The 20,432-nt window shown below is 35.1% G+C and overlaps 1 protein-coding gene across 1 annotated transcript; it reads left to right on the top strand.

Annotated features, from left to right (window-relative positions):
• The first annotated feature begins 5,081 nt into the window (after positions 1-5,081).
• LOC110787564 (uncharacterized) lies at positions 5,082-14,484 on the top strand. The gene is made up of 4 exons (XM_021992198.2): positions 5,082-5,216; positions 5,338-5,514; positions 7,578-7,735; positions 14,087-14,484. Exons 2-4 carry the CDS (start codon positions 5,355-5,357, stop codon positions 14,192-14,194), a joined length of 426 nt encoding a protein of 141 aa, XP_021847890.1. The 5' UTR covers positions 5,082-5,216; positions 5,338-5,354; the 3' UTR covers positions 14,195-14,484.
• The last annotated feature ends 5,948 nt before the right edge of the window (positions 14,485-20,432 follow it).

Genomic DNA, 20,432 nt, shown 5'->3' with positions numbered 1-20,432 from the left:
CCAAGTCCAGTTGTCAAACTAACTAAGGGTATAATGGAAAATTTTGAGCCTTATCAGTTTTTTGGACCCCGAGCTTAACCACATTTCAACCCCGGAAAATCCCTCCTTGAGGTGAAGTAATAAACCTGTATCTTTCTTAAATCGTAAAATAAAAAAAAATAAAAAATAAAATAAAAAGAGAAACCCCCACTCGGGAATACCTGAAAATCGAGCACCAATCACTCGGCAATAAGAAGTTAATCAGATTTGCAAAATAACTAGAAAATGAAACGTGAAAATAAATCGAGTTCTGTGAAAACCGCGCATACCAACCGCCTAATTCTAGAAAGTACTGGCGCTTGGCATGTGAGCGCTAGAAAATTATAGCGCGGGCAAGCTGTGCGCTGGATTTTTCCAACGCATGTGCTTAAGTGTTCGATTATTTTTTTGCAATTTTGCGCAAATCAAGGTGAATTTATAATAAAAGAATAACTCGGAATCAAAAATCAGAACTACGTGCAACCCTTAAAAGGTGCGGCCACATTAGTCTAAATTCATTTTGGACATATATTATGAGCAAAACGAACTCAGCCCACTCCGGCTAAAAGTGACTAAAACATGGATCCATAACATTCAACTTAAGTCATTAAATGCAAAAGTGCTAAAAATCTTGTTAGTTAGGCACACGGTCATATTATCAATCTAATTACTTTGATAAGAAAATAAAAGCAACTTGCCTCTTTAGGCATAACTTCCAAAGGAATCATTCACTTCCTGAAATTACTTGTTTCCTGCCATTCGAAAACGTAAATAATTTCCTTAAATAAAAGACGCACCTACTGTAATATTAATCGTCTTCTTAAACATTGCTGGGAAAAAAAATAAGACAATAAAGCATTCTTTATAAAAAGCAAAGGGTAGCACTTACTATCCTTACCTTCCTCTGATATCTCTTCTTGCATGAATGTCCTTCACCTTTTTGAACTTTGAGCATCAAAACTTCATCTCGAATTGGGCAACCGATACTTCTTACATATAATCTGCAAGAACTACAACCAGCAACCCTTGTGAAGCTTACAAAAAAAATAAAAAACAATTTGATCTTAGGCTATACTGAACCATATGACCGCATTGTCAAGTGACTTCCTTAAACATTCTCGAATGTGCTTTTAAATAAGGATCTAGCCTCTTCCTTTATGTTTTCAAAATCTTTTGTTTTCAAAAAAAGTTGGATATGTCCTCTATCTTAATCAGTTCATTCATTTCCTTGTTAAGCAATCAAGTCTGGATGCACCTCTCCATGTCTGATTCAAAAGAGGCAAAACATTTTCTCTAATTTATACTGGGGGTTAGCTAAACCCAACACGTCCATTCTTCTCCTTAACAACTGATTGAACATACAAGACTTTTCTATTGCGAATAATTGGGAATTAAATCTACAAGTTTTAACTGATTTCTTTCTACAGACTTAAATCCACCAAATAAGAAAAAATATCGTTGACTTTGAAATATGCATGCGTCTTATTTTATGCTTGTTTCTTTGAGTAAGTCGGAAAGCCTTACTCCGATTTTGGCTAGAAGGGAGCCACCTAAACTTTGGTCAAGGCAGACTTCAACCTGCTAATTACCTTGACCATAGCGATGTCTTCTCATACGGCACCTACAAAGCAAAACAACGAGTAGCAATTAATACTCGTTCCTCAAACATACCTTGCACTAAACAAGTATGATTCAAACTATTCATGAACTCTCAATAGTCATATGATTCATGTTCATCCAAAACGTCATGGATATGATAAAAATATATGCCAAGCATTATAGTACGAAGCCAATCTCGGGCCCGTAGCCATACTTAGGGGCTTGAGAAAAGCACTTCAAAATTGCTCCAAACGTCGATTTTATCGCAAATTCTCAATGTCAATGCTATACGTACGTCATAAGGAGAATATCATAGTGTTTAGTTGCATAAAACGAACCGTGGTCTGCTACAACCCTCATTTAAACTCTAAGCAAGATTCACTACTTAGAACATAAAAGTTGCTCCAAGCTAATAGGACAACAAAACGTCGTGCAACGAACATGCATGACCATAAGTTTGTTTTGATGCTCGATAAACGTCGCACCGTAAAAGGAGGCTATAAAAGCAGTTATTGAGCATACTATGAATCAACGTGAGTATTCATAAATTACAAGACTGGATTGTCCTCCTATCTTGATAGGATATGGTGTTGTTGTGTAACAAGGCCTCTCAGAGATTTAGATATTGAGAAGATGCATGGCCGTGCTCAGAATGGTTAAGGCTTAACCTTCCGTAAAAGTTTAACAGTTGAACTCAGTAATCCGAGAAACACTTCTGGACCTAATAAGGATGACTTGGATCTTACCTTATGTCCAGCAAGTAACACTAAGCGACAAAGGAATGTGAATGCACACGTGTCTGAATGACAAGTGGGAGACTGAAGAAAATATGTCCTTCACCCAATGTGCATTAGTCTAAATATCAAGGTTCAAATTAATTACGAACAATTAATTCAGTGAGATCAAGTGACTGGAACAGCTGGTCGGAGCAATACTTCCGATTAGTGAGTTCTAATTTATATTAGGCTCACAACTTACTCTTGACTGAACCTATAAGGTTACACCATCGACATATAACAGATCACCAGATTAAATGAATCGGAAATTCATTTAATAGTTTTTCGGAAAATTAGTTTGGAAAACATAAATATATGATATGACGTTGGACCGAAATCGTATATTGTATTGTGTATATTCGTAAGCTACGCGAAACGAATAATCGCATAGTTCGACATTGGATCGTTAAGTAGTATACGATAAATAATCGCCGTAAGGCATTGGACGCAAATACGAGAAGGCAACGCTGCCGGCCCAACGAGCCAAGGCGTGCAAGCGCGCAAGGCCCACTAGGCGCTACAGCGAGCCAACGCGCACAGGCCCATGCCTTCGGCTGGGCGCGCGTGCGTGCACGGAGCAGCAGCAGCAACGCGGCCCAACGCCCAACACATGTGTGGCTGTGCGGGTGGGCTTGCGCGGGGATTACTGGCCGGTTCTTGGCGCACACAAGTTGTTTTCCAATACACTACCCTAATCAGATTCTAACCTAAGGCAAGAGAAACCCTAAACTCTCTATGTGCCTCCATTAGAATTGTTTTTCCTTAAAGCAAACTATCTTGAGTGAATTCTAAGCCATCGATCTCAAGATGGATCTGAACGTGTCGGTGAACCAAGTAGAGGAACGACATCTGGAGTTCTTGTTCGTGTTCGTGATTCGTTGAACTAGGGAAAACACGCTACAAACGTAAGTATTGCTTAATCTGTACTTTATACATGTTTCCTGGCTTTGGGGTTATTCCGCTATCATGTTATGTATTTAACTGTAAACCCCTACAAAAATATAATTATAAATACGGAAAAATGCGAGGTATTACAAAGAAGTAAGACATGGGAAGGAGAGAAAGCAACCACGTGAGAGAGGAGGAGAAATACAATTTTTTTTTTAAAATTTTCATTAAGTTAAAATTAAATGTATCTATTTAATCCTAACACTTATAAAGCCTTGAACTTCTATTACTATTCACCCAATAGTACACTTACCATTATGCCCCCATTTTGTGCCTTAATTTTGTTTTTGTCTTATTCTTATCAATAGTATGAGGACAATTATACCCTTGGTCATATAGCTACCATGTGTCTCCTTTTTTTTTTTTTTTTTTTTTTTCTTTCTTTCTTTCTATTTTGCCTTTTATTTTATTCCTTTTCTTGGGAACCCGATAACTCATTCCACCGAATTTCTCGCATCACTCTTTCTAACCTAGCTTTCTTCCACCCTATTCTCGTCTTTCCTATCAATGTTGCTTGTGGAATGCTACATTGTCAATGACAAATATTGTAACCGTATGTATGATTTCAAATTATTAATTACATGCAAATCAAACTTTAGCATTATTTTTATAGCATTTAACGTAAATTTATAAATGTTAATTTTTAAGTAACATTTCTGTAAACTAAATTTGTATACCTTGGAGGATCGTGCGTGCTAGCGCACGGTCCAACAACTAGTTATTAAAAAAAGAATAAACCAATTGAAGGGTGCCACGTGTCACATTAACATGTCAATCCGGTTACCAACAGGTCAATGAATGTTTTGGGAAGATACCCACTAAAGCTTGAATTATTCATAAGTAAGTCAAATGTGGTACTCCCTCCGTATTTTAAAAAGTGATACACTTACCTTAAGCGACTGTATTTTTTTGGTGTTAGTACCCGTTTCACCCTTAGGGCTAATCCGGATTCGGGACGAGTTCTGGGTGGATAGGTTTCAGACCCCTCCCAATTGTTGTTGCGGGGGATCGAACACGGGTTCTCCCTATCAAGTTCAGCATCAATCACTACTGAATCAACAAACAATTGGTTAAAGCGACTGTATTTTAAAAAGAGATACACTTTTATTTTTTTACTTGTCTTTGTCCCCAATTCCATTTATATTAATATTTCTCTCTTTCTTGTCATCTCCACACTTACTCACATCATCTTCTTATTACTATAATAAATAATTCAACCACTACTTTACTTTTATCTTATTTTAATAAATTCAACTCACTCTCCTTAAACAACGTGCCTATCAAAGTGTATCTTTTTTTTAAAAAATATGGAGGGAGTACTGGTTTTAGAAGAACGTGCAAATGTTGTATTAGTTTTTAAAATTTTTGCAAAAGAATTAAGGGACGAAGTTGTTTTTAGAACAATTTAATGAGCCGTTCCGAGTTAATCTCAGTGATTGGGAATTTTCCAATCAAATGACATTTTCGTAAATAATTGATGATTTAATTATGAAAATGCCATTAAATGTGGGTTAAAGTACAGTGACATGTCATCAACAGTGGGCCACATGTACGATCTTTATTGTATTTTTATAATGCATCAACAATCTACAACTATAAATATACAGTCAATCAATTACCAATAAATCATAACATATACGGTCAACGACAAGTGGTATACAATCAACACAGACTAATTTGCAGTTAATAACTACAAATATACTGTAAACACCTAACATTATACCACCTGCGATTTTCAAGCAAAATATTTACTAAAATGCCATTTGATTGAATTTAGTGGGAATTTCTCCGATTTAATACTCCATCTCACATTCTCACTCATTCACCAGTAACACTCCTACTCTCACAAGCCGCTATCACCACCGCCGTCCGCCGGTACGCACCTTTCTCTCCCCTCTCCCTACAGCAAGCTTCAATTTGTCGTTTTCTTTCATTTTCTTTAACTTTTTCAATTCAAAAACCTACTGAAATTGTTGCATTGAAATTTTGTGATTAGGGTTTAACATTCAAAAAATGTTTCTACGAAGAATTTGTGGACGAATTTTATCGGCAGCTGCAAAATCAGAACACCCAAATGCTGGAGGAACAGCTGCTTCGTCATCAGTGTATAACCCTCTTGAGCAATTCTTTGAGGTTGATAGATCAGCTGATGATGATAAACGTGTTGTTTATGGTGCGTTTATTTTCACCCCTTTTTCTTGTGTTGTCAATTTAATTTATTTTTGATTAATATATGATTAGGGAAACAATTTTCTGACGACCCTTTGATTAATGGAAAATATGGGTTCTTGTAATAGAGAAATGGGTTCTGTGATAAAAGGTTTCTTTTGGTATGAACAATAATATTGACATTGGTAATTTTGCAGTTGAATTTGGAAAATTATGTATTAGTTTGTACTACATAGTTGATTATTGTTTGTACAAAATACTAAATGGGTTCTGATATACTGTATGGAAGATTGAAATTGTGTGGTTATGTGATCATTGGTTTTGTGTTTTGTGTGCTGCCGTGCTGGTATGTATGTGTTCCTCAAGACCGGCTCCGGCAATCCGGAGGCCCTGTGCTAAACACTAGAATGAGGCCCTTATAAAAAAAAATGTAAAATTCATTTCTGTATATTATGAATTTTCTGTACCTAATGTAATTTTTTCTTTCACATCTTGAAAAACCTTTGCAATTATATAAAAATAGATGAATACAAACTTTTCTATAAGGCGGTCTTACACAAAAGACCACCTTGGTATCATATAAGTTAAGCAATGAAACCAATTAGTTAAGCACTGGAACCAATTAGTTAAGCACTGAAACCAATTAGTTAAGCAAAGAAATTAATTAGTTAAGCAATTGAATCAATTAATTAAGCAATGTAACCAATTAGTTAAGAAATGGAACCAATTAGTTAAGCAACCAAAGTGGTCTTTCCGGTAAGGCGGTCTTACACAAAAGTTGCCGATAGATGAATTGAGTTATTATACAAATCGTTACGGTAAAATTGAAGAATTTAATTAAGAGCTTCCCGTAGCAATTTTCCCCCTTTTCAATGCATCAAATTGAAATTGCAGGATGCAGAAAATTGTGGATGTTCAGAGATAATTGTGATAATCAACTAGTGTTAAAAGGTTTGAATATTTGATAGGCATGAAAATTGAGGGATTCTTGCTTCACTTTCTCGGCAAAAACAGAGGAAAGCAATTTAGTCAAGAAAATAAATTGATTGGAGGATTTCTAGGAGAGTAATAATTTTCATAATTAAAACTTCTATTGGAAAATAAAATCTTTGAAAAGAGAAGAGAGAATTTGAGGAGTTTGGTTTATTGATAAGCTTGATTTCACGCAACTGACTGAAACGAAGAAGAGACAAAGCTTCATTTTATTTTTGGCCTGCGAATCGTTTTAGGCCCAAAATTTTGGAGGCCCTGTTCCACGGCTCCGACTAGACCGCCCAATAGCCAGGCCTGGTGTTCCTGATATGGATTCCTGGCAACACTTAGCTCCAATTGTTTTGGTGGGTGAAAATGCGTCTTGTTCTTGTCTTTTTCAGGTGGTGGGGAGTGGGTTTATCGAACTTATACTATTGTGGTTGAAATGTAGTTTTTTTTTGGGTGAAATTACATTATGGATGAGAACGTGTATTTCATACGGCTGTTATTAGAGGAGAGTTTTGTCCCAGGATTTTCATTTAAGAAAATGTAGAACAATTTTATTCCCCGGGTTGATAGAAGTGATACAACTGCCCAAACTATGCTACAAGTGCGCTTGGGAGCCTGGGACTGGTGGCCATTATGGATGTTTGGCACTTTCTTAGTTTTGGACTTTGTTGCATGATTTCCAAGGTCGCCAAGTACAAGTGCGCTTGAGAGCCTGGGACTGGTGGCAGTAGTTGGGCTACATGGCTGACAGTTGGGCAGCATGGGCCAGAATTGGTACTCAATGTTAGCTTAATCAAACCAGTAGTGTCCTGACTTCCCTCTTTCTTGTACCTAATGTTGGCAATTGAAACCTGTTGGGGGGGGAGGGGGGACTTGACTCCTTGAGTGATGGTGTCGCCTCAATGTTTCTCTAGATTGATTTTCCTTGCTTATCCTCGTGGTACTGTTCGAACTTTGTCCGTAGTGATTTGTAGGAACTAGGAAGTTCTTCTCAACTCTGTTTTGCTACTCTTGTATTTGTGATAAAACAAGGCTACTTTTATGATATCTGACTGAGGTGAATCATGTATTGATAATATATTTTAGGACGTGGTTGGAAAGCTTCTGAATTGCGCCTCAAGTCTTGGGATGATCTCCATAAGCTGTGGTATGTACTTATGAAGGAGAAAAATATGTTAATGACACAGAAACAGATGCTCAATGCTCAAAACCTGCGATTCCCTAATCCAGAACGTATATCAAAGGTAAGTATGGTGATTTAAACTCTTCACGTGATGTTAAGTTTAAGGTGACTTCCCAGTTTAAGCAAAGAAGTGCTCTTTTATAATATGTGACATTATTAGTTTGGAACGATTGGAAACAAAGAATATGCATCTGGGGTCTTTCCATGAACATGTGTTTAGCAGTCTTTTTCTGATGAGTGATTGTGGTATTATGTCCTATATATGCTAAGAATAACGAAGAATGAAAATTCATGATCACTTCCATAGTTTTGATTAAATGGAATCATTGTTCGGTACCAACTGTTTTTGGATTTGGTAGGTCCTGGTTGTTGTTTAAGCGGTTGTTAATGCAACCACAAGTACAACCTAGTATTGATCCTCTGGGTGGATGTCAGAGCTTATGAGAGGTCAAATATGTGGTCTTACCCCTAAATAGTCTTGTACTGTAGGGAGACTATCTCTAACAGATTTAAGTAGCATTAAATGTTAAAATAACCCTGTAAGATATCGGCATTTCAAAACATCATTGTTTAACCACTTTAATGTATTGGGAAGTTCTGCATGGTGTCATCATGTTTTAGGCTTTGTCCATGGTTGAATTGTAATGTAACTTTTTCTTTAAAATTTGCATAGCGTCATTAAGGTACCATCATATATGTGATAGGGAAAAGTCGGTCGATTACTAGTCTTCCCTAAATCAAACAAAAACCTAAAATTAATCACTAAAACGAGTAAAATGATAAGCAAGGGTCGAAATCCACAAAGACAACGTACAATAGTTTGTATTAATTACACGATAAGCTAGGTCGAAGAGAGGTTGGAAAAGACACTAAAAACTAAGGACTTCTATACTAAACTAACTACCAAAGGTAAACGAGATTAGGGAATGGGTCAAACAACAAACAAATCATGGATTAAGCATAAGCGGATTGAAAATAGGGGATGAAACACAAACACTACATGGATAAACGTTGAATTCATAATAGCTCCAACCACCTCCTTGCGTGCAAGCAGTTTCTCTAAGCACAAGCGTGAACTCTCGTTCTACACTATCATACCCTGACTCCTTGAGTAAATCAATGTCGAAATTCAACCAAATAATCAATGCTAGGTCTTTAATACCTTTCCAACCCAACTAGACCACCCCACGAAATCATGCAACATTTAATTGATCAAGTCAAATGCAACATTTATTGGAAATGCTTAAACATGCAAAAACCATAAAATCCAATCACAAGTACCCAAACTAATCAATGTTGAGTTTTCACCCAAACCCTGACCTTTACTACTCCGTAATCATAAAAACAAGAAATTTAAACAAATTAACAACTAAAAGCAACCAATTGCCTGTTGGTTCAATGGTGATTGAGGCTGAACTTTGTTGGGAGGACTGCGTGTTCGATCCCCGCAACAACAATTGGGAGGGGACTGGAACCTATCCACCCAGAACTCGCCTCGAATCCGGATAAGTCCTAAGGGTGAACCGGCGGTAACACCAAAAAAAAAAAAACTAAAAGCATGGTATTAAACATTAATCTAAGCAAACAAAACATGAACATTTAAACTAAGTAAAACAATTGAAACAAGCAAAATAAGTAGAACTAAGCTATAAATGAGACAAGAGAGTAATAATTTTTTATTGGGTGAAGCAAATTCAAATCTCTAGATTGCTTCTTCAATCATCCAAAATCCAAGCTTTCCTTTAATTTTTCTCACTTTTTCTTTTTAAACTAAACTATTGAGGAACCCTAAAATTTACCCTAATTATGTACATTCTTTTGTTTAAAACCATGGTATAAAAACTCGTATGAGTTCATTCGTATCGCCTGAGTTAACTAGGGTGATAGACGATACGATCTATCCCGGTTTGTCAAGGTGTTTTTAAAAAACGCCGAGCTCTGGACCTGCTCAACCGATCCAAACCAATTTTGTCCGCATTAAACGTTATAGCCTCACATCTACTCAATTTTCAGCTGAATTCCCCATGTTTTCGACAAAAAGAAAGGGAAAAACGAAATAAATGGAGAAACTCCATTGAAATAGAGTAGAACTCCATTTTTCAGATCTGAAACAAGAGAGGAGAGAGAAGGTGGACAAAGGAATTCATTCAATTATGTCACGTGTACGGTTTAGGGGGGGGGGGACTAGGGTGGATGGTGAGTGGGGTTGGCATGGGGCTTCTTTTTCAAATTTCAAATTCCTACCGCGACACGTTCCGCGACTAACACATCATTTCCGTTACTGAGACACCGCGACTGATCCTGCACCAATACTACATTTTCGATCTATGTTCAAAAACCAAAAGTGGCTTTTATACTTACAAGTCTAAAGGGAAAATAAAACGAAGAAATAAAAAAAAACAAAAGGGATTAAAAGAAAGAAAAAAGAGGAAATGAAATAAAATCCCACCAAAACAAGTTAGACTCTTCAACCTTCTTCTTCGCTGCTTTTGCTTGTCTTCTTCCTCCTTCAAATCACAGCCCTTCGAATTCAAATCATGGCATCATCAAGAAATCACGGCCACACGATGAATTTTTAATCAAGTCCCACCATCTTTCTTTTGAATCGTGGCCGTGTAATTCAATAAGCTCCATTAAAGTCGTGGCCCTTCCATTCGAGTTGTACGGCGTCAACCCGAGAACAAGACCACCGCAAGACAACGCAGCCACGTGACCTTCATTAACTCTGTACAACTCCATCGACACGAACGCGCTAGTGTTTGTTGGAGTGGTCGCGCAAATGCTATTGTAAATCCAATTTTGTATAACTCGTCTCGCGGGGACGCAGGATTTCATGCAAGAGCGGACATGCCTCCTCAAGGTTGTTGGGATTGGCGTTGTTGTTATTGATGTGCAAAGTAGGAGAAGAGGCGAGGGCTCAGCGTGTTGTTGTTGTTGGCACGGCGGGTGCTGCAGTGCTGCAATTTTGGTGTTTAGGCGGGCAGCGAGGAGATTGGTGAGAAGGTGAGAGGTGGAGTAGTATATGAGGGAGCTGAAGTTATGGGGATAGTGCGCTGATGATGGTGTTGGGCGTTGCTTGCTGGCTGGGAGAGAGAGTGGTGAATCGGAGGTGGAGGATGGAAGATGGGCTGTAGGCAAGGAGATGAAGGTGGAGAGTTGAGATGGTTGGGTGTTGTTGGTGTGGTGTCGGTAGTCAAGTAGTGGTGTAAGATAAGGGTGCGTTCTTTTGTTTTGCCTAAGTTTGTCATCAATAGGCACTTGAAACTTGTACTCCGACCCGAACAACACGCACTTACACAAATAAAAACAAAGACTAGGGGAGAAACTAACATATAAAAATGAAACAAAGATAAATAAAAAATAATAATATAATAAATAGAAATGGAAACAAATTATGAAAACCTATGTTACTCCGACACTTCTTCCAGCGGCGGGTGTCGGTGTCGACACGACCCGACCCGCGACACGACACCCGACACGTGTCCGGGGAGGTGTCGACACCAATGTCGGAAAAGAGTCCAAAATATAGTGTCGGCACCAGTGTCGGAAAAGAAATTGAGTAAAAAAATCAAAACCCTAGATCTAGAAATTGAAGGTCGGGGAAGACGATTAAGAAAAAAATATATTGGGGCTTTTGTTGTAGAAGAAAAAACGAGTTGAAAGCATTCTTCGATCCTTGTTTTCATGACTGCTTGAGAATCGCCATTGTTTCCGGCGTCTTCTTCCTCCTCGTGTTCATGTTTTGCGTCTGTTTTAAGGTGGTGGGCTATCATCTTCGGGTTCGTGGTTTATGGTACAAGGTTTGTTCTCACTTTTGGGTTATGATATCACGTTTAAAAAAGTTAAAAAAAAGAAAAGTTAAAAGAAAGAAATTCATATAGTGGGATATCACGTGGTAATTTTAGAATAGTCTAGGACTCTAGGGTGTTACTGTTGGGAGTGGGTCTGTCAGCTTTTTATTATATATTTATGTTTACTTCCCTTTTTTTTTAAGGATATTTATATGTTTACTTTTGAACTCTTTGTATTCTTAAACTCTTTCAAAGACTATTTATCTTATTTTGTAATTTTAATTTTATTATTCATTAATATTCTAATCTTTATCTTTTTTTTTAATTTAAAAATTATATTTTTATAAAAAGTGTCGATGTTTTTTCCGACACTTTGTAAGGCAGCCGTGTCTAAAAAACAAGTCAAGACACTCCTTTGACCGTGTCGGAGTGTCTGCAAATATTTGGATCGGGGTGTCGGATACTCCGACACCCGTGTCGGACACGACACCGACACCCGTGTCTGAGTAACATAGATGAAAACTAAACTATAAAAGTACTAAACCAAAGAAAGTCAAGACCTAAAATCTAATAAAAACCACTAATCACACTAAACTAAGCTAGAAATAATAAAAGAAGAAATAACTATTAAAATGGATGGACAGATAAAAATATAGGGAAAATAACCTAGAAAAATACCTAAAAACTGCCCTAGAAGTGACATAAATGTCACTATCAATATGCCGTGCTCTCCACTATCATATCTGTTAAGTATCTAATTACCATCATATCTGTCGTGCTCTTCCTTTGTCACATTGTCGTAGTGTCAAAATCGATGGTGTCTTTTAGTGCGAATGGTAACTTTGCTTAACTAGATGCTGAGGAAAAATAAGATGTTTCATTATAGTGTTTGATAGATTTCCAGTTATGTAGAATCTTTCTAGTGGTTATGGTGGAAGGTCAGCTGCATAGACAGTTGTAATGAGTTTTGTACATCTGAGAATAGGCATCATCCAGTACTCTGGGGGCCATAGAAGAAAGGTTTGAATTGGGGAAAATTGGGTTTGTGCATGAATGAATGAGCTCTAAGAATATGTATGGCTCACTCTTTGATGCCATTGAAGGAAAATGTTAATAAGGGACCGGGCATAAGTCAGTTAGTGGCAAGCTGCAGATTTGATTTTTATCATCCAACAGTAATCCAAGGTTCTAATATTCTTATTTTTTATCCCTTCAAGAAAAATGTGAGAATGCTAAAATCCATTCTTTACATTGAATTCAACAACTCAGATTATATACATTTAGACTACAACACCTCAAATGGATTGGCATAGAATGTTACCATGTACTATCACTAACTTTAGGTTGTTTATTGCTTTGCAACATTCTGCAATTTCTGAAATTTTTTGGTTGCAAATTTAAATGTGACAATTTTCTATAGCTTCGTACATGGTTATTTTCTCCTGTAACTTTACTTAAATACCATGTCTAGAATTATAGTGGTTGCCTCCTTCCCATCATCTTTCCACCACCCCATAGAAACAGGGCATGTTAGGAAATCTTACCATAATTTTTTTTTTTTTTTTTTGACGGGTAAGGGAAAATTTCATTAAAATAAAGCCATACGTCATCTACAATCAAATTTTTCCCTAAACAAGAACAAGAACAAATCTAAAAATACAATAACAAATTCTTTTTTCCAAATACCTAAATGAGCAAATACTGAAGAACGGCTCCGAAATCATGGTATATGTGTAGCCATGAAATAACTTCGATGTCAAATCATCTTTTCGTTGTATGGAGGACCTCGTTATAAACGTTATAGTCATCTTGAAAATTGAATCTGCTTCATATCCCGGATTGATCTTGATCTTCAAAGTGCATACATCATAGAGACAACACAATTTCCACCATGAAATACACAAACAACACCCCTCGACTCGACACCCACACAAAAGCAGAAAACCTTTCGAAAAGAAAGGAGAAAAAACCCTGTCTTTCAAGGGAGAATCGTTCCTCTCGGGAAGAGGACGCATTATTCGACCTACAAAAACAAAAACTAAAGGAAAGAACACAAGAAAATAAAGTAATTGGGGCTTTCCACCGATAAAAACCGATGGAAGCCCCTCAAAAATTACCAATGGAGGCTAGGGTTTGGAGGAGAGGGAGGAGAGCCGTGGAGAGGAAAAATTTGTCACTCATACTCCTACCATAATCTATTTCAATTCAAGGAAATGTGACAATTTTAGTTGCCATCTCAGGAATTTCGCAATCACTCTCCCTTATCAAAGTCATTCAACTTGTGCTCCATGAATAAGTGTCCCCTAAGATTTTGCTTTGCAAGACTTCAACATGTGATATGAGAAAGCCTAATCTTGTCAGAATCCATTGCTTCGCTCCTGTCTGTATTGTTATCTGAGATTTAAAATCTTTATCTGGACTTTTTTCTACAACATCTTATGGTCTATCCTTTTCACTATAGTGATTTTACTTTCAACATGTCCTTATATGATGTTCTAGTGTCTGTTTGTGGAATTTTCATTTTCCTTTTCTTGTAGGACTTTATTTTAACATGTTTTTTCCCACATGATTGCAACCTTCTTGTGATTGATGATTTAACCTGACCCCCTATGCGAATGCAGGTGAGAAGATCCATGTGCCGGATCAAGCATGTGCTTACAGAGAGGGCCATCGAGGATCCAGATGCCCGCAGATCTGCTGAGATGAAAAGGATGATAAATTCTCTTTAATATGTTCTGGTGGTTCTAAGACCAAAAAAAAAAGACAATGAAGTAATTTTTATTTTGGCCACTGATTAGAGTTTTGGAGTTGATCAATGAATGGCATTTTCGATTTCCTCCCCTATATTTCCATGGTTTTTTTCAATAATTAAATTAGGAGGGTTCTATTCTATCAGGGTGTCCATGCTGTAATTTGCATTCATGTGCATGTGCTCTGCACATGAGCACGTATCAGATGTAGCATGTAAATTTTGGGGTAAGAGGAATGGCTGGTATTACAGTTGTCTCTTTTAAGTTTCTCTTGGTGACTGATTTGCCATTTTGTATGTTGTATGAATCTTTGTTGTCGATGATCAGCATTTGGTCACTGATATAGTGATATGCATCTACATAGAGGAAACTACAGTATGCTCTTGCTATGGGTACGCCAAAATCAGTTTTTGGTTTGCCTAGATCATTTCCCGTACATGCATTCTAGTTAGTACCTCCCGGATTAAGATTAGCTGTCATATTGATGTAGATGAATGTATAGTATCCACGTGACAACTAATTCCGGACATAGGGATTAGCTGTCATATTGAGCCATTGAGGTAGATGAATGTACAATATTCACGTGACAACTAATTCCGGACAGAGGAAGTGAGGGAGTAACCGACATATAGATTCATTCCCGTGTGTGAAGACTGAAACAGTAGTCAGTACATAGATGATAGATCTAAGTCGAGAATAAGACATTTGGAGCAACTAGATGCACATGTGACTTTCGGGGTACGTGTAACATGTAATTACATGTACGGATGCATTATTTTTTTCAGTGTATGACTCCTCTGCATGTGTGGATGTATCTCTACACTTGTTTCAAGTTTCAACCCAATTTAGTCAAATTCTTTGACTTTAATCAATAATCATATTCATGGCTCAACTTGGTTATGTTTAAATTGACATCTTGTCATTTGCACCTACTTCTGAGGAAATTCATAATTTTGAATATTTTGTATCACTGAAATTAGGTTAGGGTCTTTTCTCAATACTGTATTTGAATAATCCGTATTATTATAGCATATAAGGTGGTCATTTGTTTTAATTAGACACCAAATTGCCAAAGGATTTTTAGCCTTTTGTAATAGACATACATTAATTATCTTCATGTTAACGTGGTATTTAGAAATAATTTATTGTAGAAAGGTGGATTTTTTTTTTGTTAAAAAGATACTTCGGTATGGTTGAATATGCTCCACGTACAATACTTATAGACACAATACTCATAGTCCATACTCCGTATCATCAACTCAAAATATAGATATCGACAAATATGTATAGTTTGCTAATAGATCTCCCTTTGGATAGCTATCGATCAATACCTTCCATGCTATCTGTATTTACGTGGGTTACACTTTTTAACATGTCTAAATTCTTTGTAAAATGAGTGGATTTCCAATGACTATAGTCTATACAAATGACAATATCGTATGGACAGATATCCCAAGTTGGGTGAGTCAATCTATTGCATTATTATTATAGGACAAATCAAGGAGATCCAAAAAACATTTGTGTTTTAGATTAATTAGATCATTAAATGTGATCAGTGGCGTATTCAGGATTTTTCAGGTGTTGTGTCACCATCGATCACAACACACAATACATATATATTAAAAATTAATGTAAAAGTAGGATTTGCCCCAAAAATAATAAATATTCTTATTGCAACTAAATACCTACAAAATTATCATAATTATCATGTAAGGGTGTCGTGTGAATGGTAAAACTTAAGAGATCATATATTTTATCGGACTGTTAGGTTTGATTAAGCCCCCTCTGGTGGGGTGAGTTTTTTAATATTAGCTAAGAGATCATTTTTCGTATATACCAGGTCTCTTATCTCTCAGTTTTACTGTTCTTTTCCCCAAAATGGATCACGTGATCCACCAGGACCCTCAGTAGTTCCTCCACTGGATGTGATCTTCCCCTCTCCTCGCAATTTCTATGAGACAGAATTACAATAATTTATCGTAAATTCACATTTGACTTTATCTTAAGAAAATAATGTTTTACATGTCGTAATGTTTTAAGAATAATGTTTTACATGTCGTAACAGGCTGTTAAGTTAAAAGTCTGTCTAACTAAAAGTGGTTGTTTTCCAAATAAACAAATTCTCATCATCCTACCGTTGCTGTTGTCACTTGTCAATGACTCAAATATGGCCCTCCAAAGTGTTATTTAAATTTCCCATGTCTTTACCATTAACAATTCCCTGTAATCCTGCATATATATTTTTTCTGAAGTATCTTTGTTTCAGTCCACCCTCAAAAATCCAGCTGTTGCACAGTTTCACTTGCTCCACCACCTTCATATAATCATATTTCCCCTCAAATTTAGGGTCACCCTCATTTCTTTACCACCCCAAAAAATCATATCTAAAAAAAAACAATTCAAAAAAAGAAAAGAAATGAAAGGGTATTCCAAAATCAAGGGAAATAATTCATTTATCCCAAGATCAAATTCCAAAAAGGAATTCCTTTTTCTTGATCAAGATTTTGAGTTATTATCAACAAAATCCAATACCAAAAAAGCCCATGTTCATAATCATGAACAAGAAGAACAAAAACCCAGAACTGTTGTTCATGAAAATGATCATAAACATAACAAGAGTGCATCATTTTTCTTAGGAAAAACAGAGGATGATTATGATAATGGTGATGATGATCAAGGCGAGAAATCGAAATCAAAAGGCGGTATTTTGAAGCGAAATCTGTCAGTTTCTTCATACCAAAAGAAGAACAATACTGATAATAGTAAGAATATTAGTCTTGAAAGGCAGAGTAGCACAAGAGCAATTCAAGAGGCAGTGAAAAGGGCATTTTCAATTAAGAGATCTTCATCTGTTAATAATTCTGATAGGTATAGCAGGATTTATGATCAACCCATTTTAATGGATAATAATAATAATAATGTTGATGATTGTGATTATGTTTATGATAATCATCATCATCATAATTATGATCATAATAATCATGATGATTATCATGATGATGTTAATTGTGGTAATCAAGATTATGATTTTGAAAGAATTGAATCATTAGAGACAAGATCTATGAAGAAGAACCAAGATCATTATGGAAGAAGGCATGTGGGGTCCAAGGTTGTCAGGGCATGCAAACGCCTTTTTAGCCGTTAGATTTTAAATTTTACTTTTTTTTTGGGTGTATGGTTCCATGCTTACATTCAAAGTGCAACTAAATCAATGAAAGATGGGACTTTTGGTTGTTTTTGGAATTAGACTTCTTTAATTTTTATTGTGAAAATGAAAATAATGTCTTGGCAATTTGTCTATGTTGTGGTCCATCCTTTGGTGTTTTCTTTGCTTTTGTTTTCTCTACAATTAGATTCTTGATTGCCATGAGACAAATTTTGGAAATTGTTGGTTTCCCCAATTGCATTGGGTGACTTTTCCGAGCTCGAATTGAGTACAAACTATAAAGTATAGCTGTAAAAACTAACCCGACTCAATTGTCTAATTCCTACACTTATTTTGGTAGCATTGTACACAACTAAGTGGTCGAAACCAAGTTGGTCTTGGCATAGTGGTTGCTCTATACTCTGGCTATACTATCTTACTATCTAACAACTAAATCTTGACCCTTCTATAGCTACTCCTCCGTCCCTAAAACATTGCCCAAAATATTCTTGAAGGTAAAATTGACCTGAAAATCCCAACTTTCACCAGTCTTCTTAAAATGGGTAGGTAGATTTGTCTTTTAGTTATATTAAATAATAGTGTGTAAAGAGAGATACAAGCAACATGTGGATGGTGCAGGGGCCTGCACGTAGATCTACGTGCACCTGCACCAAAACGTAAAAACATTAAAAGAAAACACAAAAAACAAAAAATCGAAAAAGAACATAAAAAACTAAACAGAAAGAACTAGAGTAAACAAAAAGAACATTAACTAAACCTGAAAAGAACACTAATATAAAAAAACTAAAGAAAATATACAAAATTGAAAATAACATATTCTCTCTCCTGATAACTATAAAAAGAACAACTATTTTTCAAAAAGAACATCGTGTGAAAAATGCAACAGAAAAAGAAAAAAAACATATTATCGATAATATTATTAAATATTAAAAAACTGTAAAAAAGTTAAAAGAACACAGAATAATTAAAAAAAAACAACTTTTTTACAAAACACAAAGAACAAAACCAAAAGAAAAATAAAATAACAAAAACTAAAAAAAAAAACGGCAACAAAAAAAGAAAAAAGAACATAACACATGAAAAAGAGCAACATTTTCTTTTTCCTTATCAAACAAAAGAACAGAATGAAAGGGATGAAAAGAACAACAAATGTATGTTCTTTTATTAGTTGTATATTTGTTCTTTTCAAACCAATTAGTGTTCTAATTAAAAAGACGAAAACGACGATATTTTGATGCACTTAAAACTAGATCTAAACTTTTATTTAAATGTATTTTTGTTTTTATCCCACACATCAGATCTATGTTATTTTATTAAGTGTTATTTGTTCTATTCAAATGATTTTATGTTCTAATTAAAAAGACAAAACGACGATTTTTTGATGCACTTAAAACTAAATCTATATTTAAAAAAAAAAGTATTTTTGTTCTTTTACCACGAATCAGACTATGTTTTTTTTTAAGTGTTATTTGTTCTTTTCAAACCATTATATGTTCTTTTTTTAACAATCTATGTACGTTGATATAAAAGAACAAACTATGTTGATTTAAAAGAACAAACTATGTTGATGACACAGTAAAAGTAAAGTTGTGAAAAAGAACATAATAATCTGAAAAGAACATTAGAGGAAAAAACAAGGAAACGTACCTTAAAAACTTGATCAACATTTATCAGGAGCATCAACATTGAACTAGTGCTTTTCTTAATTCACTCATTTTCAACAAACGAGAAACATTCAGAAGGAATTTTAGAGAGAGAATAAGGAGAAAATTTATTTTTTTACTCTTTCATTCACCATCTCACTTTTTCTCTCTCAAAAAATCTCTCTTATGTTGAGAGAATATAAAACTCTCTCTCTCTCTCTAAAATGTATTTCTAAAATGACTAATGGTTATGACTCATAAGTACAATTATTATATATATAGTTGCTGAAAAATAGAAAATGAACAAATAGGAAGTAGAATCAAAGAATTGAAGAACAGAGAAGGAGAAAAGAAAAATTGTTAAAGAGTGCATAATGAGAACCGTGCACGTGTTTTTATTTTGTTATTTTAACAGAGTATTATAAAAAGAACAAATGAAAAGTCTTAAAGAACAAATATAGAGACTAAAAGAACAAGTCAAGTACTTTGTCCCACAATAACATATGATTCAGAATCATCATTTTCATCATTCAATTCTATTATGAATTATCAAGCATATTATTCATAATATATTAAAAAATAATAGATTAATATGTATAAAAACAAGAAAAAGAACGCAATCAAAAGAACAAAGGATAAATAAAAAGTAACAAGAAAAATAACACAATAAAATAAAAAGAACAAGTTATAAAATGCAAATGAAATTGAAAATAATAAAAAAGAAGAACACAATAAAATAACAAATTATGAAACGCAAATGGGTCTATTTTTCAACTATATTGAAACTGTTCTTTTAATACAAGCATAATGTAACTGTTCTTTTCATTCGAGCATATGTTCTTTTAATACGTAAAACTGTTATTTTCTGGAAAAAAAATCGTAATTATTTAATCAAAATCTTCAAAATCAACGATTTCAACGAAATCAGCGTGTATTACATAATTTGATTCATTAAAATCATCAAATTCATCAAAACACGATTATTACAAAATCAAAATCATCAAAATATTCAAAATCATCAAAAACACAACTATTACTAAATCAAAATCATCAAAACATGCCATTTGTTATTACAAAATTGAAAAATTACCTCCCAAAATCTGATTATCAGCTGTAGAATTCAGATTTGAAGAAGAAGAATCAATTTAATTTGATGTTGAAGCAGAAAAATCAACGAATTTTTGGGGATTTTCATTAATTTCTCTCTCTAAAACCCATTTTAGAAAACCTAGTTTACACTTTCTCTCTCCTCTTCCTAGTTTGAATTCAAAACATAAAACCCAGAAAAATATATATCGCAAAAATAACACAAATCAAATAAAAACGCGATAAACATAACTGAAAAGAATAGAGTCTTTAATGTTCTTTTGTTCAGGGAAGTTGTTCTTTTGTTCAAGGGCATTGTTCT

This window comes from Spinacia oleracea, chromosome 6 (assembly GCF_020520425.1).
Source record: "Spinacia oleracea cultivar Varoflay chromosome 6, BTI_SOV_V1, whole genome shotgun sequence".
Lineage (NCBI taxonomy): Eukaryota > Viridiplantae > Streptophyta > Magnoliopsida > Caryophyllales > Amaranthaceae > Spinacia > Spinacia oleracea.
Note: the sequence above shows the minus strand (reverse complement) of the source record. Positions and strands in the feature narration are given on the sequence as shown.